This window comes from Bison bison, unplaced genomic scaffold, assembly GCF_000754665.1.
Source record: "Bison bison bison isolate TAMUID 2011002044 unplaced genomic scaffold, Bison_UMD1.0 scf7180017864268, whole genome shotgun sequence".
In the NCBI taxonomy this organism is placed as follows: Eukaryota; Metazoa; Chordata; class Mammalia; order Artiodactyla; family Bovidae; genus Bison; species Bison bison.
In genome coordinates this window covers 2,272,247-2,296,785 of record NW_011494840.1, presented here as the reverse complement: position 1 = coordinate 2,296,785, position 24,539 = coordinate 2,272,247, and the positions used below count along the sequence as shown (strand labels likewise).

The 24,539-nt window shown below is 40.4% G+C and overlaps 1 protein-coding gene across 1 annotated transcript in view; it reads left to right on the top strand.

Annotated features, from left to right (window-relative positions):
* The window catches only part of BAI3 (brain-specific angiogenesis inhibitor 3), an 880,973-nt gene that overhangs the window by 434,086 nt on the left and 422,348 nt on the right, over positions 1-24,539 (top strand). The window contains exons 11-12 of the mRNA XM_010848504.1: positions 5,173-5,241; positions 10,439-10,547. Coding sequence (XP_010846806.1) covers positions 5,173-5,241; positions 10,439-10,547 — 178 coding nt within the window. The remainder of the gene's footprint in view (positions 1-5,172; positions 5,242-10,438; positions 10,548-24,539) is intronic.

Below are 24,539 nucleotides of genomic sequence, written 5' to 3'. Positions count from 1 at the left end.
ACTAAATGATAGGCTGGTCAAGAAAAAGCCCTACACTGATCATCACATAAATGCATCATAATTAAGAAATGTGATAAACCACACAAAAAACCTACACAGTACAATTGCAGCTCATCGTGTTTGCTGCCCTGTGTGTGGTGCTTACGACTGCTTGCTGCCTGCCTGACGTTAGGGTGAAGGAGCTCTTACCTGTTTCTGGGTGAGCTCATGGTGGTTTTGCTGGGGTGCTCATGCCTGGCTGCAGAGACTGTCATACTGATTCTCCAGGTTTTGGGGAACACCAGCTCACAGAACAGAGAACAAGGAGCCCTTCCTTCACATCACATTCTTGTAGGTGATTACTTCCATATACTGGCTATTTCCTTCTTCCATGAATTTTTTGCCAGTCATGAAGGATAACAGTACTGGTAAGTGAAAGATAAAAATGGTCACTAATCAGAAATAAATAAATAAATAAAGAGTCTATGTAGACCTCATGTGCTTTAGGGGGTGGTGGTGATCTGAAAGCCTTTTTGAGGAAATGGCATGTAAATCTATGTGTGGAGGGCAAGGGAAAAAAAAAAAAGAAAAAACGGCTCTTTGAATAAACAAACAGAAAAATGGTTGAAGAAAGGGAGCCACATTGTATGGATCCAGAAGCTGGGTAGAATCGTGTTCGAGATGCTCTGAGTAGTCTGCTGAGCCTGGAGTAGAGAGAGTTGGGGGCAGGATAGCTCAAGAGGGGGTGAAGAGGCAGGAAGGGGCTGGATCACACTTGGCCTGCATCTGCTGTCTGGACTGGGGATAGACGACTGTCCTGAGGTGTTTATCTCAATCCTAGTGGAGTGTCCCTGTGTCCCTGCTTGTCTTTGAAGCTTTCCTTACAATCCCCTTATATTTCTAGTCGGATCACCACAATCCATGAAAGCATTCCATTCTTCTAACTAACTCTTACTCCTTGGGGCCCGTCTCTGCATCTTGGTGCCCAGGCATTTGCTGCTGGATTGAAGGGAGGAGAACATGCTTCCCGTGGCTCAGATATCTCAGATTAGGAGCCTCATCTACAGCTCTCTTTCTCTAACGAATTCAGTTAAAGGCATGTGCTGAGATATGCCTCAGTATATTTATAGAAAATCATAGATTGTCCCTAAGAAATTTGTCAAGTGGAAGCCAGACAGGCACAGAGCAAAGAATTTGTTAGTTACTGCTTTCCATAAAAGTGAGTGTCCTTTTAGTCTCGTGTGGCTAAACCTAGGACTTGCACTTTGAATGTGGCAGGGACATTGGTGCTTCTCTTTGTGACGTGCATTCATTGTGCTGATTTTCAGAATACTTCCTGCCCAGGACAAGCAGAGTCCTGCCTCCTGAACTCAGTGCCCACGCTGTTTGGCACAGGGCCTGCCACGCAGCAGGTGTCTCACCATCACAACTCTGAAACCCCTCCCAGGGGAGAGCAGGAAGGAGAGTTTTCTGCTGAACAAATCACGGGCCATAATGTGGCTGTAAATACAAATCATGCAGCCAGTCATAAAAATGATAGCACCAAGGGAATAAAATCATAAAGCTTCCATATATCGAGTACTTAGCTTGTGTCCGATTACTGTGTGGAGAACAAGCTCTGAGCTTTACAAGTGCTCTGCCCAGCAGCTGTTGGCATCCCTGCCTTACAGAGAAGGCAAGCGGTGGTGGGCCACGTAAGCCCACAACCACACAAGTAATAAGTAATGGGGGAATTTTAAACTAGGTCAGCTAGTTCAAGCTCCAAACTCAGACTCTGCCAAGGACTCTCAATTTTCAAATTGGTGTAAGTCATAGAGATCAGAGCTTGATCAAAACCAAACAGAAACCCACTGTCAGACGAAGTTCCGGGGCTAAGGGACTTGATCCATAATTCATCAAAAGAGTGATCTGACCACAGTTAGCAGCGCTCCTAAAAAAACTACAAGGAGCGCATCTGCTGCTGTGGAAGTTTCTTTATATTTTTCTCAAAAATTCAATTCAGTGACCTAAATGTTATGAGTCCCCTCTTCAGAATTCTGTTCTGTTTGGTTTTGCCTTGTTCTCTCACACTGGTCTTTAGCAGAGGTCAAGGTGAATTGATATATTGAAATACATTTTTCCATATGTATTTTTTTTAAGTAAGGTATACTTGATTTATAATGTTGTGTTGGTTTCTGCTGTACAACAACGTGAATCAGCTGTAAATAATTAAATGTTAGTCGCTCAGTCATGCGCAACTCTTTGTGACCCCATGGACTGCAGCCCACCAGCTCCTCTGTCCATGAGATTTTCCAGGCAAGGATGCTGGAGTAGGTTGCCATTTCCTTCTCCAGGGGATCTTCCCAACTCAGGGATCGAACCTGTGTCTCCTGCACTGCAGGCAGATTCTTTACCGACTGAGCTACGAGAATCCTCCATATGTGTACATATATCCCCTCCATTATGGACCTCCCTTCACTTCCCTTTCCCACCCATCTAGGTCATCACAGAGCGCAGAGTTGATCCCTGTATTAGACAGCAGGTTCCCACTTGCTGTTTTATATTTTACACCTGGTAGTATATATATGTCAACACCACTCTCTCAACTCATTCTCCCTTTCCCTTCCTGCATTCACATATCCATTCTCTATGTCTGTCTCTCCCCAGTTTTCCAGATTCCATACATATACCTCTTCCCCAGTGTCTGTGAGACAGATTAGAGCAGGGTCAACTCCAAGGAATGATGCTTGAGTCTTGGAGAAATGCAGGTATACTGACTTTATAACTCTGTTATTTCCTATTAAGCACCTGCTGTGAAAAAGGCATTGCATGTGAGGAAGATACTCTAAGAAACAGGAAAAGTCCAGTATCCCCATAAATGCCTACCCACCCCCTCACCTGGGATGTTCTGACTTAGCCCTTGTGACCTTAGCTGCTGCTGCTGCTGCTGCTGCTAAGTTGATTCAGTCGTGTTCGACTCTGTGCGACCACATAGACGGCAGCCCACCAGGCTCCTCCGTCCCTGGGATTCTCCAGGCAAGAACACTGGAGTGGGTTGCCATTTCCTTCTACAATGCATGAAAGTGAAAAGTCCTGTGACCTGCATGGCCCCACAACTGGCCATTTCCAAACCTAAGCCACAGGAAGATGGAATGAGAGCTTTATTCTGTGCTATTTCTCCTCGCCGATAGAGTCAAGTACTATTTACTGGCCTTGGAGAGTGGTCCAACAGCCTTTCATAGACTCTCTGCTTGCTTGAACGTATATTTTAAAAATCTGTGTTTTTTACATTATGCTCTCTGGTGATTTTGAAAAACCTAACTCTGGATGTATCATTTTGATCAAGGAATCACGTGTGCTCGCACTGGCCTTGGCGTACAGCACGGAGTCGCTGACCCTCTGTTAGTAAAACACGCTCTGTGAAATGCTTTCCCAGAAATGGAGATGCATTTGCACAAATTGCTTCCCATTCGCGTGGCACCCTCGTTAGGAGCGGCATGAATTTTGTGTGAGAGCTGGCAGGGGCTCGGTTGTGGACCTCAGCTCTGCTCACTGGTGTGAACAGGGATACAGTCTGCAACTTTTGTCTCATTAGCATCACATCCCCTGCTGAGTTCACCAGCCACAGGCAATCTGAGAACTCTGAAGGTTAATTCTTTCTGCTCCTATGTAGAGTTACAGCTCAATGGACAGAGCTCTTAAAATGTTATCACTCCAACCAGGACATTTTAAGTGGAAAAAATGGCTGGTAGTACAAAAAGGTTAAATGAATTAGAAAACCAGTCTCACACAGACTTGCCCGTTGTTTTTTTTTTTTTCTTTTCTTTCCCAGAGTTGCATAAAATATTCTGTAACTTTTATTGAGGCTGTGACTCAAAACATGTTTCAACCATGTGATTGCCAGGAACTATTAAAATAAATAGCACAAATAGGGCAATTAAATATAGATACTAACAGATTCAGAGCACAGGAGGAAATGGAGCAGCTTTGTTTTCCTTCTAAAAAACACCCAGGTCAATTAATTTAGAATTCGAATAAAGGCCTGTTTTGAAAAGCCAGCTGGAGAGGGAGGAGGGCTAAGGAGGTAAAAAAGTTCTGGCTCTCACCCCCACCCCGCAAAGGGAGACCTGCCCCAAGCGAATGTATTGAGTGCATCAGTGAGGCCGTGTTCCTGCTAACTCCAGGCAGACTAGTTGGAAGAGGTGGGCTCCAAGGACAGCAGCGGGGACCACCATCCGTGTCGCTTTACACAGACGTCGCAGGTTCACTGTACACTTCCTGGGCCTCCCGTGACCCTGTCACTGGCACCCTGGCTTTCCTCTCCTGGCCCCTGTGTTTTGAGGACAGAGAGAGGATGAGAGGACGGGGAGGTCCATCCTTGGTAACCACCCCTTGTGTAGGTGCCAGGCATTAACACCGCCCGTGTGGGTGTGTGACACAGAAAGTGAACCCTGCAAGGTGCCTGCCTGCCTGGAAAGGGGACGCTGAAACTGGCGGTGAGCACTCCCAGGACACAGTGCTGTCAGTGGGTTTCCAATGGGTCATCAGGGACATGGGGAAGGGCAAAGATTTGGAACATCCCCAGGACCACGTGACCATTCCTTTCTTGGTTCTGACTTGCTGCAAGGGACAGGGGAATCAAAAGCAAGGATTTGAAAATAGCCAAGATTTACTGAGTGCTTGTTGAAAAGTTGCATGCCATCTTTAGGATATGTAGTTGTAACCGTTAAAATAATATAGCCAGCAAAAAGGGCAGAGCCCGGGTCCGCCGAGGAAGGCTTCACTCATCAGCTGTGCCTTCACTGTCATGCCCTTCGACACAGCCATGTGAGAGGCGAACGTGGGTCCCAGGGAAGTGGGCCACTTGAATAAGACACACACGGGGCTGTCTTACAGGTGCTCGCAAAGAGGGCTTCTTTGTAAGGAATAATCATATGGTGGCATGAGACAGCAGAATCAGGGACAAATGACTGTGAGAGAAAAGAACTGTTGTACCTATTCTGCTCTCTTCCGAGGTGGATATATATGTAGGAAAGTCACTGGAAATCCCAGGATCTTGAGGGATCCTCAGAGATCTTCCAGGATGGTATGTTGGTATCATCGAGCAATATGGCAGTGTTTAGACCTTCAGCGCATTATCAGTCCAAATAGATGTTGTCAGCAAGTATGCTCCCTCATGTAACATTAAATCTTTTTTTCTAATTTAATTTACAGAACTTCTTTCAAATAGTTAGCAACCTTCTCGATGAAGACAACAAGGAAAAATGGGAAGATGCACAGCAGGTAAGACCAGGTTATTTCAGAACTTAAAGTGAAAGTGGCTAAATCAAGCTTCTTAATCTGTGAAAAAAGGAACGGCTTGCTATTCCAAGAGCATAAAATGAAAAATTTAAGTCATTCTAGATTATTTCATACTAAATTTAGAGAAAACAAATAAGCTCCTTTATCATGACAATCTATGGAATAAATGATATTTAAAATGTGAAAAAATGGTGTAGGTTTAATATCTAACTTTAAGGTATTAACAGATAATGACTATGCAGCTCAGCCATCATTTTCTTTCCTGTCTACAGACTATAGGGAAAAACAACAAATCTAAAAGGAGATATTGCAAACTAAACTGTGGGGTACTAACTAGTTACATCATTTGTATTTACTGCAATGTTACGTGTAATCTGAATTATGTATACAGATGTCTGTTTTGATTCAATGCCAAGAGTTGTAAAAATGAATTCTTAGTAAAAAAAAATGTATTCTGCTTTTTTCTCTTTCTGCTAAGCGTTAAACTGCAGCAAATAGCCTTACTGGTTTAGTTATTATTTTTAATATAAATTTATTTATTTTAATTGGAGGCTAATTACTTTACAATATTGTATTGGTTTTGCCATACATCAACATGAATTCGCCACGGGTGTACATGTGTTCCTCATCCTGAACCACCCTCCCACCTTCCTCACCATAACATCCCTCTGGGTCATCCCAGTGCACCAGCCCCGAGCATCCTGTATCATGCATCAAACCTGGACTGGCGATTCATTTCACATATGATATTATACGTGTTTCGATGCCATTCTCCCAAATCATCCCACCCTCTCCCTCTCCCACAGAGTCGAAAAGACTGTTCTATACATATGTGTCTCTTTTGCTATCTCGCATACAGGGCTATCGTTACCATCTTTCTAGTTATTATGTGAAAAATGCCATTTGTGCCATACTGACTGACGCGTGGTTAATAATATTTTTTCTTAAACACAAAAAAAGTGGGTTAGAAGTTAACAAAGGGAGAATAAGCATATTTTTATAAACCCTGTGGAAATTTAACTTAACTGAATGTTAAATGGCTTAAAGTTTTCTTTTGATACTTGATCCTTGTTAAAAAATCCAAGACAGCAGTGCAGTATTGAAACTGAGAGTATTTACTGAGGTTCAGGGAGCTCCTCTTCTCTCTGCTCTTCCTTTTGTGATCATGCTCTGGGCCTTCAGCAGTAAAGCTCACTATGTCTGTTATCATAGGAACTCTAAAAATAGTCCCGCATGGTCCACCTCATTATCAGGTACACGTGCTGTGCTTCTGGCTATAGCAAGAAAAAAATAAAAAAATCACTGCTTAGTCTAAGACCCTAAATCTATCTTTTCCTACTACTTTGAATTATATACTTGCCCTTGGCTTCCTTCTAGAGGAGAACCTCCTTCACTCACTGTGAGAAAATGGTGTCTCTCAGTAGAACACACTGCAAAGGCTGAGTGCATCAGAATTCTGGTCACTATTCACTATGGATATATTTAGATCAAATGAATACTACCCTATTTAAAACAAGACTATAATTCATCAGATGGTATTATTTACTATGAGATCCCAACTTGAACAATCAGTGAACATTGGCAGAACTTTTTGTCAATGGAAAATCCTACATTCATAATCTCCCTATTTACTTGTGATTGTGAGTTAGCTATATTCTTATCTTTTAAATATATTTTCAGTAGTTATTATCTTTAATGCTTCTTTGAAACAACTATTTGAAATAAATCAACTATTTTGTAGCAGTGTTGTCATAAATGTACCCACGTAATAAGAGAATCTTCAGGTTTTTGACACTAAGGGTGAACTCTTTGAAAATAAGAGCTGTTTAAAATCTACAGAGAGAATCGTTTATCTATTTTAGAGTAATAGCTCAATAAAACATAGGTCTGGGTGCACCTGGAAAACTAGCAGCATAAAATGGTGAATATCGAAGTCAGAAGGGTTTTGCCATCAAGAATTCACACTTTTGGACAATAAACTGTCATTCCAGAATTTTTTTATGGCACATCAGCCCCAGTTATGAAGGACTAAATTATGTTTCGCTAAAGCATCCTACCAAAACCACAGTATATGTGTTAGTCACTCAGTCATGTCCAACTCTTTGCGCTGTAACCTGCAAGGCTCCTCTGTCTATGAATTCTCCAGACAAGAATATTGGAGTGGCTTGCTCTTCCCTTCTCCAGGGGATCTTCACAACCAAGGGATCGAACCTACATCTCTTTCATGCAGGTGGATTCTTTACTATCTGAGCCACCAGGGAAGCCCAAAATCTTGGGATACTAAAGTAGGGGGAAAAGGCTGCATTTCACATAGCACTGTTTTATAGACTAAGATCGTAGTTGGAATGGACGGGTCATTTTCAATCATAATATTGTGACTGGCATTTCTTAGTTATACTGAAAGCTCGTGTGTCTCTACAGGAGTGTGCAAACTGTGACCATTGGTCCAAATCCAGCCTGACACCTATTTTGTAAATAGTTTGGGAGCATAGTCACAGGATCTATGGCTGCTCTGGTACAGCAAGGACACATCTGGGTGTTGGAACAACAGACACCCCATGAGCCACAGAGCTATTCTCTGACCCTTTATGGAAAAAAAAAAAAAAAGTATATATATATATATATATATATATCAGCCCTTGTTCTATGATATTTGAAATCTGCTTGGAAAATATAAACAAAACAAAATCTGCTACAAACAAAATCTGCCTGCACCCTAGAAAACCTCTCCCCAAAGGTAGATGACAAAGAAAGCAGTTTTATTACTGAACAGGCATTAAGCCAGAATGTGGTGTGTATCACTGACAATTCGCTAAGAGATATAGAGTAACTTCACCCTTTCAAACATCCAAACAGGATGCAAGTCATTACACTCTGTCCTCAAGATAAACAGTAACTAGTTCTTGCTTAAGAGGACTTGATAACACCATTTGTCACAGGCAGTTCATCCTAAATTCACTTGATAATTGGGATTACCATCTTGTTACTTAATTGACTTAAAAAAAAAGCTTCCCTGGTGGCTCAGAGGTTAAAGCATCTGCCTGCAATGCGGGAGACCTGGGTTCAATCCCTGGGTTGGGAAGATCCCCTGGAGAAGGAAATGGCAACCCACTCCAGTATTCTTGCCTGGAGAATCCCATGGATGGAGGAGCCTGGTAGGCTACAGTCCACGGGATCACACAGAGTTGGACACGACTGAGCGACTTCACTTCACTTCTTCAAAGAAAAAATAAGCTCTTGTATCTTAATGCCTGCAGACAGTTTTGCAACTCTGAATTAGGATCCTCCCCACCCCCGACAGCAATGCAAGATAAAGTCCTGCCTTCCTTGATGACCACTTTCCACTGAGAGACATCCCTGGTTCTTTAAGTTGGGAAGAAGCTATTTAGCTTTCAAAAATGTTTACATACATTTCAAAGAAGACATAGAGAGGATTTAACAGTTACTCATTTTCTAATAATCCAATGCTTTGGGCCATCTGAGGTAAAGAGCTGACCCACTGGAAAAGATCCTGATGCTGGGAAACACTGAAGGCAAAGAAGAGGGCAACAGAGGATGAGATGGTTAGATAGCAGCACGGATTCAATGGACATGAACTTGATCAAGCCCCGGGAAATAGTAAAGGACAGGGAAGCCTGGTGTGCTGCAGCCCATGGGGTTGCAAAGTGTCAGACACAATTTAGCAACTGAACAACATTTTCTAAAGTAAATGCCCCTAAGAAAAGGGAGGGGAGCAAGGGGTTAATTACAGAGGGAGTCTCTTCTCTATTTTCAACAGGGAGAATTAAGCCTCTTCTATTTAATGTGTATTTACACATATTACACATACTCATAGACACATACGCCTACACAAAAACAGAAGGAAAAATACAGTAGCAGAAGGAAGTTTGGAGTTGATGGAAATGTCCTGTACATTTTTGGAATGAACTGTCAAAATTCATAGTTTATGACTAACTGTAGGAATGAAATAGCATTTCTCCCCAAATCTTTCCACAATTAAAAAAATTACAGCTATCTATGGCATACATTTTGAACTATCAGCCATTGTTCTTGTCCTCAGCTATATGTAAGTCTATGATGCATTTGAAGTGTCTGATTTTTGGATTGATGCAGCCACAGCTCCTGTAAAATATACATACAGTTCTACTGGCCACCCTGCCCAACGTGTCTTTTTGCTAATTAGAGTATGTCCTCCCCTTCTGCACAAGCTTTTGCAAATAGGAAGCCACTAAGACTCTCTAATCTACTTAACTTTTTTATGGCTAGAAGCTGCAGTGAAGCTGAATGACTAAAAGAAATGAACCTAACTTCAAAAGACTTTCGGCTTTAATATGGTTATATAATGAGGGCTGAATTCTTCAGCATGATGGGTTACACATGCTAAAATTCATGTGTCTTTTTAAATGTACCTCACATTCCACTCGTTATGAGCTATTGCCAGAATCAGGTCATCTGTTAGCAAACACACATCTGTTTCTAGTGTTGTGAAGTGTCTGGTGTTGGGTATCTTGTGTATGTACGTGTAAGATACCTACACTAGAGCTGTTATTATCTTGCAAGTATTGCCAACATTATTATTGATACAGTAGCTATTATAATTATTAGAAATGTGTCTCTCCCAAGATAGTTATTTTGCAGTGAACGTCACAGTATGTAAATATTTATGATGGTATTGATAATTTTTTTTTTTTTTTTTTGTCTCAGTGTTCATCATGTAGATCCTAAGTAAAAAAAAAAAAAAGAAAAGAAAAGAAAATGTAAAATGCCCTCAAATTTCAGTGGTTGTTCTATGTTGTAATTAAGTGAGGAAAGGAGCCCATCAAAAGTGAAGACATGCTACTTCTAAGTGTACAATGTGTTAGGTGTCTGAGTCTCTTAGATTTATGAAGTGTCAATCATGGTATCATATCATCTCCAGAGTTCTTGCTGTGTGATGTTTGTTACTATTCTCAACTACTAGTGCAAGAAATACAAATATTAGATGGTTTAAAATATTAATAAATAAAATTAATAAACATAAATTTAAGAAGTAAACAAAAATTACAGCTTTGCTAGTTGTAGAAACGTGTTCAAATAAATCAGAGCTGATTTATTATTTCATTGTGTCATTTTTTAACTCGTTATGTTTTCTGTTATGTAGATTTTTTTTATTCCATCTAACCTTTGCTTATTTTTGTAGATTTATCCAGGCTCGATAGAGTTAATGCAGGTGATTGAAGATTTTATACACATTGTTGGAATGGGGATGATGGACTTTCAGAATTCATACTTAATGACTGGAAATGTAGGTAAGAAATAGGATGTTTTCCCAAAATCTTACTGAAATTTAAAAAAATCATTGCAGGTATCTGAGCCATATGTTTCTAATTGTCATACCCATTGCTCATATCTTTGAGTATTGTGGCTAATGTATTATGGATACTTCGTGTCTGGTTTTTCGATGGGCCAAACAACATGTGTGTTATACCCACATACACACACACACACTTGCACGTGTATGTGTGTATGTATACATTTACATAGGCCTACTTGTATTTATCTGCACAGAAATATACCAAGCATTTATTACTGTCCAATCTCATGTTGAAAATATACAGTATATGCTATGTGATTATATAAAAAATAAACCTTCGTGGGCTTCTGAACACTGTTCTCAAAGATGCGGAGCCACTTTCTTGCTGAGTGTCCCAAGGGAGTGCTCAGTCTCCATGGGGCTGGGACAACATTTGAGAGACCTTTAGGGGTCATTGTCACAGTGCTGCTGCCACTGAAGTTTTCTTGAGTGAGTCCTTGGACACCGTGTGTCTCTCGGATCCCTCTGTAGTAGTTCCGTAATGTTAGCACAGGTAAAACGGAAGCATCTTTCCTTCTTTAGCCGCCTGTAACACTGTCTCTCATAAGGGGACATTACACAGAGAAGCAAAGCCACAGGTCCGTTGGCTGCTGTTGCCTCCAGCAGTTATGTTAACTGAATGGCATATTTCTCTTTGTGGTTAAAAGAAAAACTGCAAGAACAAAGAAATATTCTTCCTAAATAGTATATGCATTGAGCATATACAGGTTTATACTTCTGTTTCTTTTTTTTGTAATTGGAGACTAATTACTTTACAATATTGTAGTGGGTTTTTTTTTTTAACTTTACAATATTGTATTGGTTTTGCCATATATCAACATGAATCTGCCACAGGTATACACATGTTCCCCATCCTGAACCCTCCTCCCTCCTCTCTCCCCATACCATCCCTCTGGGTCATTCCAGTGCACCAGCCCCAAGCATCCAGTATCGTACATGGAACCTGGATTGGAGGGAGAGGGTGGGATGATTTGGGAGAATGGCATTTAAACATGAAGTGGTTTTTGCCATACACTGACATGAATCAGCCATGGGAGAACATGTGTTCCCCATCCTGAGAGCCCCACCCACCTTCCTCCCCATCCCATCCCTCTGGGTCATCCCAGTGCACCAGCCCTGGGCACCCTGTCTCATGCATCAGACCTGGACTGGCAGTCTGTTTCACATATGATAATTTACATGTTTCAGTACTATTCTCTCAAATCATCCCACCCTCGCCTTCTCCCACAGAGTCCAAAAGACTCTTCTATACATTTGTGTCTCCTTTGCTGTCTCGCATATAGGGTTATCATTACCATCTTTCTAAATTCCATATATATGCATTAGTATACTGTATTGGTGTTTTTCTTTCTGGCTTACTTCACTCTGTATAATCGGCTCCAGTTTCATCCACCTCATTAGAACTGATTCAAATGTATTCTTTTTAATGGCTGAGTAATATTCCATTGTGTATATGTACCACAGCTTTCTTATCCATTTGTCTACTGGTGGACATCTAAGTTGCTTCCCTGTCCTGGCTATTGTAAAGTTTCCTTAAAAAACTGGAAATAGAACTGCCATATGACCCAGCAATCCCACTGCTGGGCATATACATAGAGGAAACCAGAATTGAAAGAGACACGTGTACCCAAGTGTTCATCGCAGCACTGTTTACAGTTTTGTTTCTTTAAAGATTCCTCTCATGATGTTACTGGGACTCTCGTTTTCTTTCATTTGTCATGTTTTTGCAGTCTTCACATAAAGACCCTTAACTGTAGGTAATGATGAGCTTAAATCTAGATATCTTACCTCACATTCGTATTTACAGGCTATGTAAGTTTTAGTTTGCAGATCAGAAAGAGGCCTAACTTGGTAGAGGGATTAACCAGGGGAGTTCAACTGTTATAGAACATAACTTCCTTATGGTTATGGTGTGGTGGTTCATTCTATACTTGAGTCCTTTAGAACTACAGGGACTCATTTGACTCTGAGATATCATCCAGCAGGGTAGCCTCAACTTGTAACAGGTAATGGATGGCTGACTACCGGGAGTATTCTTCAGTTGATAAGAACCTGTGTACTGGAGTACTCAAAGGTCTGGAGAGGGTTCCCTGCCCTTAGGCCATCTTTATGCAGCTCGAGGTCTTATGAGTTAGAAAGAAACTGAGAGTGTTAGTTGCTCAGTCGTGCCCGACTCTGCGATACCTTGGACTGTAGCCCACCAGGTTCCTCTGTCCGTAGGATTTTCCAGGCAAGAGTACTGGAGTGGGTTGACATTTCCTCCTCCAGGGGATCCTCCCGACCCTGGAATCGAACCTGGGCTTAGACTTATGTCTTCTGAGTTAGACTTACGTCTTAGTCCACTTTCTGGAGATGGTGGAGACCCCAGACTTCTCCCCAGTGTGCATGTCTAGCATCTTGTTCTGGTTCAGGGATGAAGGGAGCAGTCTTTGCTATGGGCAATGAGAAAAAAAAATGACTGAAAATAGTATCTTTTCAGTAGGACGGATTCAGAAATAAGAGAAAATTCAAATTAAATATCCATTCAAATTTGTCTGGGCAAAGAGAGGAAAGGTAATGTCTCTGGGGAAAGGGGGTGCCATGTTGGGCTGTGTATTTGGGGCAAATGAAAGGAAAACCCTTGAGAGATTTTGGGGTTGCTGATCACTCAAGATGGAACCACTCATCTAAGGGACTATGAATTTTGAGGGGAGGAAGGAACCAGGAAGTGTGCTATGCAAAATTGGACAATTTGCAAAATAATTTACAAAGGAAAAAAAAAAAAAAACTAAAGGGTAAAAGCAAAGAGCTATTGTTTTCTTGACTTTTGTAAATGTTAACATCTAATTCTAAAATGCATCACTGGCTAAAAGTATCGGATCAAAACATGGCACCGATTCAGAATGTGTTTGGAAGAAAACTTTAAAAAACAGAGCCAGTCTCAGAGTGTAGTAACTAGGCTGTTTGAATAGTAGCATGTCAAATTCCCTGTGTTACTTGTATTATTTACAACAAAAATTCCAAAAATAGCCATCAATTGCAGATGTTTATTCCTCTTTACCTTTCTTTTGACTTCCCAAATAGATTTTTGAAAACTTTGTGTATTTTTTGTATTAAAATTAAGCTTTACCTAGATCCACCTACTTCCTTTATCATTATTAAAGAAGTATATTAAGCATGGTAACTCAAAGCAGTTTAATGTTGCAAATAAAACCAATATCATCCTATATTGCCTTCAGCCTTGTGTAAGGACAGTGTGGTTGTCTGGCCTTCTGCTCGTTTATGCAGCACTGACTGTCCATATAAGAAAAGGTTATGTCCTGTGCATAAATATCCCTCAATTATTACACTAGCCAGAAGAGATTTTATTCATTGTTATTGTTCCAAATACTAGCACAGGAACTGAGTTACTGTTGTTTGATGACCAGAAGAAGGTTATCCTCAATGATATTTAAGATTTTTCCAAAGAATATCCATATATTAGTGAGAATTTTCCAGAGAAACAGAATCAGTAGGATATATGTAGATGCATGGAAATTGATTTATCTGGGGAGACTGGTTCATGCAATTTTAGAGGTTGAGAAGTTCTGAGATCTTCCTATGCAAGCTGGAGGCCAGGGAAGATGACGGTGTTGTTCTAGTCCAAACCTGAAGGCTTGAGAGCCAAGAAAGCCAATGGGGTAAGTCCCAGTTTGAATTTAGAGACCTGGGAATCAGGAGTGCTGGAGTCTAAGGGTAAGAGATGATGAATGTCCCCGCTTAAACAGAAAGCACATTCTCCCTTCCTCTGCCTTTTTGTTCTATTCAGACCCTCAGTGGATGGTATGATGCCCACCTGCATTGGTAAGGGAGATCTATACTTAGTCTGCTGATTCAAATACTAGTCTGTTTCAGAAATACACTCACAGACACACCTAGAAATGTTGTTTGACCAGCCACCTGGGCATCCCTTAGCCCAGTCAAGTTGACACATAAAATTAGCCATCACAACCCAGTTATATCAAGCTAGAGGATACCAATAATAATTACTTACTATTCATATTCTTCATGTTATCATATTTGATACTAGTATATATATAAAACATGACTATACTGTCTTGTCAGGTATGTCCAATGTTTTAGGACAAGGACACCCAGAGAGAATAATTTGCAGTGACAAATTGTGAAATGTGTGAGTTAGCATTCATTTTATATCCTAAGTCCAAATATTAGTTATTCAACATGGAACTTACACACACATGCCTGCAGGCCTCCAAACACACACACAGCATGTTAGTGAAAAATAAAGTAGTAACTAATAAAGTTTGCTATTCCTTCTGGCTATTCTTGTTTAGTGTGTTAGAGTAAGACACCACAAAGAATTTTAAAAGATCATCATGTTTTCAGAGATTACAATTTTTTTTTTTTTAAATAAAGCCAGTATGCACAGCCTCCTCACTTTTCTGGGAATAGAGATAAACTCTTGAGGAAAAAAAAAAAAAAGAGTTGAATAACCACATATAAAAGAAAGACCATATGATTAAGAGTCTCAGAACCTTGCTGATAGCTTAGTTTATTTCAACTTTAAATATAGGTTCAGTATTTCTGTTTTTCCTGGTTCCTGGTTTAGGTAGAACGGTTTAGGAGCAGAGATGGTGGTGTTAGGATCACATACATAACAAATGGAATAGCTGAGATGATGAAAAAGAAGCTCTGAAAGAAACTAGCAGGGTGGAGCCGATACTGCCTGTGGGAGCAACACTTGTTTATCAGGATAAAATTTCCTGCAATCGATTAAGATGGCAGGAAAATGACTGACATGTCTTAGAAAGATTTAGACTTTCTTCAGAAATAATTCACATGAAAACTTTTGAAGCTCCTTTTATCTGAAAAGTGTCCCTACCTGTATCAATGATAACTGAGATGCTCTTACATGCTAAAAGTCTATGAACTTTTTCGTATAAATGTAGCATGTTCATTGTGGGAGGGAACAGGTCCATTGCCCTGATCGCTTTCTCAAAAGACTTGTGACCTCAAGAAGTTTATTAACACAAGACTTGGGAAAAATATTCTATGAACAAAGATGTTAAACAAGCCAATGAATTTATAAGATAATTGAATATTTTTTGTATGTCTTGTGTGAGTATGACATTCAAATAGACAAATGATAAGTTGTAGTGAATAAAATTTAGTGAGCACATAGTAAACACTATTAAATAGCTTATATAATTACTGAATAAGTGAATGAATATGAAACATTGATGTCTACACAGAGACTTAAATTTCACTATGCCTTAGTTTATCAAACTGTTGTATTCTAAATATACTGTATATGTTCTAAATATACTGAATAGGAAGTAATTGACTTTGAGTAAAAATCTGAATTTTTAAATATATTTTTAAAAATATTGTCAGTTACCTCAGTGTGGCTATATCTTACTATTATTTGCATTAAAGTTATTTTTGGTCAAGAAAAATAAGTCTTGAAGAGTTTAAACTGACTTCTTACCCTTTCTCTTCAAACATTTTCTCCTCTCTTCCTTTCAGCCCCATGTTTCATCACTTTCCTGAAATGCCTCTCAGAAAAGCCTTCTGGAATCTCCCTATTGTCAAATCAAACCTCTTCTCATACTTCAGCCTCAGGTCCCCTGTGCCTTGTTAGCCATTCTCTCTTGAAACTGTCCATTCTTTTAGCATTTGCATATTTATTATAGTAGTAAATAGAATTTGGGGATGAAAGTCAAACTCATGACTCAAAACTATTTAGAATTCTTGGAGGCAGTAGCATAAAGCCAGTCACTGAGCAGGAGATGTGACGTTGTTTGCAGTCCCAGACAGAACAGGGCGTGTGCAGTCTCACCTGACCCAGAGTGAGACGGCAAGTGCATGCATTCCAGCTGCTCTCAGTTCAGTTCAGTTCAGTTCAGCCACTCAGTCATGTCTGACTCTTTGCGCCCCCATCAATCGCAGCACGCCAGGCCTCCCTGTCCACCACCAACTCCCGGAGTTCACCCAAATCCATGTCCATCGAGTCAGTGATGCCATGCAGCCATCTCATCCTTGGTCGTCCCCTTCTCCTCCTGCCCCCAATCACTCCCAGCATCAGATTCTTTTCCAATGAGTCAACTCTTCACATGAGGTGGCCAAAGTATTGGAGTTTCAGTTTCAGCATCAGTCCTTCCAGTGAACACCCAGGACTGGTCTCCTTTAGGATGGACTGGTTGGATCTCCTTGCAGTCCAAGGGACTCTCAAGAGTCTTCTCCAGCACCACAGTTCAAAAGCATCAATTCTTTGATGCTCAGCTTTCTTCACAGTCCAACTCTCACATCCATACGTGACCACTGGAAAAACCATAGCCTTGACTAGACGGACCTTTGTTGGCAAAGTAATGTCTCTACTTTTGAATATGCTATCTAGGTTGGTCATAACTTTCCTTCCAAGGAGTAAGCGTCTTTTAATTTCATGGCTGTAATCACCATCTGCAGTGATTTTGGATTCCAAAAAAATAGTCTGACACTGTTCCAACTGTTTTCCCATCTATTTCCCATGAAGTGATGGGACTGGATGCCATGATCTTAGTTTTCTGAATGTTGAGCTTTAAGCCAACGTTTTCATTCTCCTCTTTCACTTTCATCAAGAGGCTCTTTAGTTCCTCTTCCCTTTCTGCATGCTCTAGATTTGCATAAAGTCACTGCAGAATGTTTTATAGTTTTCTTTTATATTTTTAGTCATTTCCGTAACCACTTCAAGGAACACCTTGTGTTTGCCTTATTTATTGGTAAGAATACCCTATTCTTTAGAAATTACTTGTTTTAATTTTGGACTTAAAACCTGAATTGTGTTCACCAAACTGAATTCAATAATCAGTGATGTGAGGCATGTTGCGGTCTACTGACTGTGTTCAATTAAAAACAATAAGAATTTATCTCTTAAGCAAAGCCTTTCCTCAGTGATCCACGTCATTAAAATGTATGAGTGATCTTACAAGGATTTTGCAGTCTAGTTGTACACCTAAAAGGATTTCATAGATGAATAAAATACCAAGTATGCATTGGTATGTGGTGTCATGTAAACCAACATTACAGAAATTCATTCTTGGAGATGCTGTTCCACACAAAGAACTAGAAATTTTTCTTAAGAAAGAATCATTTAGAGTATACTGTGAAGGATGGCTGGATTGTTGACAGGGCAGCAGTCGGAGGGACAGTGAGTGGCAAGGAGGTGGTGACATTCCAGAATGTTCTTCTAACGAAAACAGAATAGAGTTCTCAAAGTTGGGATAGCGTTTATAGGCTAAGTGGTCTATTTTGATAAAGACGCCCATTTACAGAAGTGAAAGAAATGAGACTAAGTTGGAGAGGCATGCTGAGACCTGGTGTAAGACAGTTTCTGGTTCTGAAGAGCATAGGGAGCTCCTTAGGCTTGGCCAGATGCGAGAGTTGTGCCCCGGAGAGACACCAGTTACATCAGCAATAGAATTTGTTGAAATTGAGAATGACTTGAAGACTAGAAGGTTTTTTATAATATATTTTAAAATAATATTTTATAATATCTCCATGCAGGAGATAATTAAGAGTTGGTGATAGAAAAGAACCCAAAACATGGTCACCAGTTTGAGACTCTGAAGGTAGAAACGATGGCATTCCATAACTGAACAAGGTGTCATAAAGAAGGAAGGAACTGGGATCTTATTCATTCAACAAGCATTTGAGAGTGTCTTTCACATATTAATGTTTAAATGCAAATGTACCTCTCCAGTGAAAAATAAAATGTGGTCTTGTTACCAGTTTTAGGAGGGTCAAAGAGGATCCTCCTTTGTGGATGTTAGCTCTTGGTAAGAACGCAAAGAATCTGAGGTCTTACATGTGGCAAAAACAAGTTTATTAAGGAAAGAAGAGAAAGAACACCTCAAGGGAGAGGTAGGCCAAGCCAAGAGAGGCACTGGCTTCAGAAGGATGAGGTATGGGGGTTTTCAAGAGAGGGCTTTTACATATTCATCTAAGCAGGTGTGGACTGACCGTTTGGATTGACAGTTGCAAGCTACATAACAACAGGCTCTATTGTGCATGCTTTTCCCATAATTCAGTCTGTTATATAAGGTATATGTATATATAGAATATTTATGAATGCTTAATGGGCTCCTGGCTGTCTAAGGTCACTGGAGAACACAGCAGTGATCAAGGGCACATGTCCAGATGTTGGAGAAGCCCCTGTGGTTAGATTGTATCCATTGTGTGCCTAGGGCGCCTGTGCCTGAGTTGGAAGTCTCTGGTTATTTTGTAGCGTATCTGTGAGCTCTCCTGGGCTGCACTGGGACCTGTCTGAGATGGGGTTTAAAGATCAGCTTGAATCTGCGAGGCTACCCCTCCTTGCTCATGCCTAACTTTCTACTTAACAGTCTTAGGCTTTGGTAGAGAAGTAATAGTTATGATATACGCTTGGTAGTCAACTGCAGAGAAGTGATAGTTGAAGCCAAAGAAGCTTTTTCAATTCTCAGAACAGGAAGAGGGTAAGAAGGAAGATGATACCTGTGTGTGCGCGTGGGTGCTGTGTTGCTTCAGGCATGGCCGACTCTTCGCAACCCTATGGAGAGTAGGCCTTGGTCCTACTTGGTCCATGGGATTCTCCAAAAAAACAGTACCACTGACTATGTGTGGTGATGGATGTTAACTATACTTGTTGTGGTCATCATTTCACTAAATATAAAAATATTGAATCATTATGTTGTGCACTTGAAACTAATGTTATATTTCAATTATATCCAAATAGAAAAAATATCTCTATGTATGACTATGGAGAGATCTCTAGAATACATTCTCACCTGGAAAAGTAGGTATAGTAATAAACCAGGTTAAGAAATATACTTTATGGTCAGATAAGATTTACACATTATACTGGAAGGAAATCATGTAAGTTATTGAACAGCAATCAATGTCGACAGGGAAAATAAAAAACCAAAGAATGGTTGCTGGTATCAGAATAAGAATAGTCAGAGATAGTCAGTATAAAATGTTCCAGAATAAGACATAGAAAATCAATGTCATGTAATTAATAGGAGACAGAGAACATGTCAAAATGAATACTGTAGTTAATATGAATTGCTAATAAAGTTCAGAACAGTAGAGTTAACATCTTGCATGATAGCTGATGGTGTAACATAAAAGTTCTATAGGAAAAGTGCATGCCCAATGAACAAGATCTATATTTCCAAGCTCTTTAGCTTGGAAATGGATTCACCCTTAACATTCTGATACAGTTATCTCTAAGGATTTACTTTGCACAGATCAATGTTGCTTACTGCTGTCTCACAGCTGTTCCTTCAAAACTATTCAAAGTTGGTAATATCAAATAAAAAAGGAATATTATTAGGCTAAAAAGTTTCAAAATATATGTTATAATTATTAGCTTTAATAAGGAATTTCAGAAGTCAGTCCTATATACACCCTGCTGCTGCTGCTGCTGCTAAGTCGCTTCAGTCGTGTCCAACTCTGTGTGACCCAGTAGACGGCAGCCCACCAGGGTCCCCCACCCCTGGGATTCTCCAGGCAAGAACACTGGAGTGGGTTGCCATTTCCTCCTCCAATGCATGAAAGTGAAAAGCGAAAGTGAAGTCGCTCAGTCATGTCCGACTCCTAGTGACCCCATGGACTGCAGCCCACCAGGCTCCTCCATCCATGGGATTTTCCAGGCAAGAGTACTGGAGTGGGGTGCCATCGCCTTCTCCGATATATACCCTAAGACAGAATATTCTGGAAAGTATAGTTTCCATTTTCCCTTGTTAATCCAATAAGGCCAATGCCTTTAAAATATTAACGTTAAAACACTTTTCTTTGCCAAGCTAGATATTGCTGTCTGTTCTTGGTTTAGAAATATAAGACACTGGGCTTTTCATAATGAACATTCACACTTGATATTTTCTGAAATTGAATCCAAATTCAATCTCAAGAATGGCATAATACAATTTTGGCATCTCCTTTCTCTCCACAACGCTGTCTCATCAACATCACATCTATGTTCCTTCTTACACTCACAGGTAAGTTTAATCATTTCTTTAGTAGAATATCTTGTTCTTGCATTGAGAAACCCACCTTCAGTCTGATGATGTAATTATAAAAATAAAGTGGCTTCTCTTTCTAGGTTTATTTTCCTGTCCCTGCTTCCATTTGTTGTTTGTACATCTCCATCACTTGCTTAGCTTTCTTTCTTTGAAAAAACAGACACCTGTAGTCAGTTGACATCAAGCCTGAAAAATACATAATTTAACATCTTTTTGGTTGTTTATCTGTAGCACCTGATGTTGGTTAAGTCAGTGAGACTTGAGTCTGAAAGCATCAGATTCTACCTCATCTGCCTGGCTCACTATACTTTTTCCTGCTAGACATGTGAAGCATGTGGTATGTGTTTCTTTAGGTCAGAAAGAACAAACTAAAAATACTTGTCTTTTTTTTTTAAATGATACTAACACACCAGTTTCCTTGGGAAAACAGATAGTTCAAACATTGTTTTAAAAACTATGGTTTGGAACGCTATGCAGCATTGAGTTCTTTGAATAATTTCTCATTTAATAGGAATTACCTTATTTCATTTTCTATGACCAATTATTCCAAATGGTTGGGGGTGAGTGTCTGGGGAGGCTGCTGAGAAAAGGTCATACCTGATGCTTCTAGTGGCAGGAAAGACCTACTCCTCCTGGGGATATCATGCTCTCCTTTCAACCCAACTGAAACCCCTTCAGATGCTCTCTAGTGTCAGTATACTAGTGTGGTAATAACTCAAGGATGTAATTGGCATTAAGAGAGTGTCAGGTTCTGTTCTAGGTTCTGGCGATTTCTCAGTGAACAGACCAGATGAAGCTGTTGTTCTGTGGAACCTGTGTTTTATATCAGAGACAGAGGTCAATCAAGCACCGTCTGACATGCCCAGTGATACTAAGTGATATGAAGACAAGTAAAGGAATCCATCAGGAGGGGTCAGAAAGGGGAGAGCGGAGGGGGTGGATGATGGAGAAGTGCTAATTGAACAGAGATGCCCTGAGTGTGTGAGACATGATGACCTGTGGTGACAGACTTTTCCAGCAGAAGGAATAAGTACAGACGCCCTGATGTGTCCTTGTGCTCGACATCTTAGAGGCCTGAAGGAGGCCAGTGATGGTGGGGTGGCTGACAGAGGGGCCGTGGAGGACCTGAAGTCAGAAAGGGGCTAAGGACCAGACCATTGGAGGGCTTTTGACCGTAAGTCTGAACTAGGTGCAAAACCACTGAAGAATCTGAGCCGAAAAACCAGACCAGATTGATGCCTGTCCTGAAAGGACCCTTCTGACTTATGGAGACAGTCGAGGTTATGAATGGACATGTGGAGATGGGAGGGTAATTATTGTAATAGGCCAGGCAAGACAGCTCTATGGTTTGGACCCAATGCCAGTGGAAATAACAGAAGAAGTCAGATGCTGGAGGTATTTCAATGGTTGATCTAAATGTCCTGACAGTTAGAAATAGGGTGTGAAAGAGACAGTCAAGGAAATGTCTCCATTATGTCTCCAAGAACCCAACAACAAAAATAAGACAAGTTGATTTCCAAATCTGTATACTATAAACAAACATCTAAAACTTACTTCAGTGACCATGTAAATGTCTCTACAGTTTAGGATCCAAAAAAAATTGTTTGGTTTATTTTTTCCTAAATCCTTTTCATTTTATAGTTGACATATAGCATTGTATCAGTTGTAGGTATACAACATAATGATTTGATATATATATATTATGAAATGATTAAGATAATCATTTCAGTTAACATTCATGACCACAGTTGCAATTTGTGTGTGTGTGTGTGATGAGAACTTTTAGGATCCACTCTCTTAGCAAATTTACATATATAATAGAGGTTGTTTAGTCGCCATGCTGTTTATTTTTTACTTCTTGCTTCCTGAGGCCGACACAAATACTTGTTCTTACAGCTTAAGCAGCTTTACCCGTTGAAGCCATCAGTATTCTGTCATTGTTACAACCTCTGAATCCTTGGTCAAAATCTAGAATGAAACTGTTCCTTAAGATGACTTTTTAAAGCTGTCAGATTGAGCTGCCAATTAATATATTTAATAAATTCCACCTTTCCTACCATTTTTGTATTTTTCTCTTTATAAAGTCACGGGAGCTCAAGAATGAAAGAACACTTATGAATCAACTAAGTCCAGCCATAAACTTGTCAGTCCATCTTCAAGTACTTTGTAATTTTTTAAAATTTTTTGGAATATAAAAAATAAGTAGGTTTATTATCTGAGTTGGAAAGGTCTTTGCAAGGCACTTTTTTTCTCTCCAATTAAAAAAATATTATTTTCTACTAGTAATACTGTCATAATTATAACCCTGGACCTTAACACAGAAAACTCTTATCATGTGATTGTGTTTCAAATTAACAGTAGATCTATATTCTTTTATAAGTTAACTGGGGTTAAAAGAGTTATCAGATCAGATCAGATCAGTCTCTCAGTCGTGTCTGACTCTGCGACCCCATGAATCGCAGCACGCCAGGCCTCCCTGTCCAGTACCAACTCTCAGAGTTTACTGAGACTCACGTCCATCGAGTCAGTCATGCCATCCAGCCATCTCATCCTCTGTCGTCCCCTTCTCCTCCTGCCCCCAATCCCTCCCAGCATCAGGGTGTTTTCCAGTGAGTCAACTCTTCACATGAGGTGGCCAAAGTACTGGAGTTTCAGCTTCAGCATCATTCCCTCCAAAGAAATCCCAGGGCTGATCTCCTTCAGAATGGACTGGTTGGATCTCCTTGCAGTCCAAGGGACTCTAAAGAATCTTCTCCAACACCACAGTTCAAAAGCATCAATTCTTCAGTGCTCAGCCTTCTTCACAGTCCAACTCTCACATCCATACATGACCACAAGAAAAACCATAGCCTTGACTAGATGGACCTTTGTTGGCAAAGTAATGTCTCTGCTTTTGAATATGCCATCTGGGTTGGTCATAACTTTCCTTTCAAGGAGTAAGCGTCTTTTAATTTCATGGCTGCAGTCACCATCTGTAGTGATTTTGGAGCCCAGAAAAATAAAGTCTGACACTGTTTCCACTGTTTCCCCATCTATTTCCCATGAAGTGGTGGGACCGGATGCCATGATCTTCGTTTTCTGAACATATAATAATAGTTACATAGTTGCAGGTTTATCTATCTGTTTATCTATGTTTTATACATCCATACTCATGAAGTCATTTTAAAATAATGCTTCTTGTCCCTGAAAAAACTCAAGCTAGAAAACCTTGTTAATAACTATTCTTTCTCATTTCAAGTAACTCAGATATCCTAACGTTTTCTCCAGTGTCCCTGTGCTGTGCCAGCTCTTCGCTCTAATCCTAACTACTGCTGCTAAGTCACTTCAGTCGTGTCCGACTCTGCGTGACCACACAGACGGCAGCCCACTAGGGTTACCCCCATCCCTGGGATTCTCCAGGCAAGAACACTGGAGTGGGTTGCCATTTCCTTCTCCAATGCATGAAAGGGAAAAGTGAAAGTGAAGTCACTCTTAGCGACCCCATGGACTACAGCCTACCAGGCTCCTCCGTCCATGGGATTTTCCAGGCAAGAGTACTGGAGTGGGGTGCCATTGCCTTCTCAGGAATCCTAACTACTGCCATGCTATAAATCTCTCATGCAGTCTCCTGATCTTAAGTGAAAGGGATCTTGATCTTAAGTGAAAGGGAAAAGTGAAAGTGAAGGGGGAAAGGGAAAGTGAAAGTGAAGGGAAAAGTGAAAGTGAAGTGGGTTGCCATTTCCTTCTCCAATGCATGAAAGGGAAAAGTGAAAGTGAAGGGTTACCCCCATCCCTGGGATTCTCCAGGCAAGAACACTGGAGTGGGTTGCCATTTCCTTCTCCAATGCATGAAAGGGAAAAGTGAAAGTGAAGTCACTCTTAGCGACCCATGGACTACAGCCTACCAGGCTCCTCCGTCCATGGGATTTTCC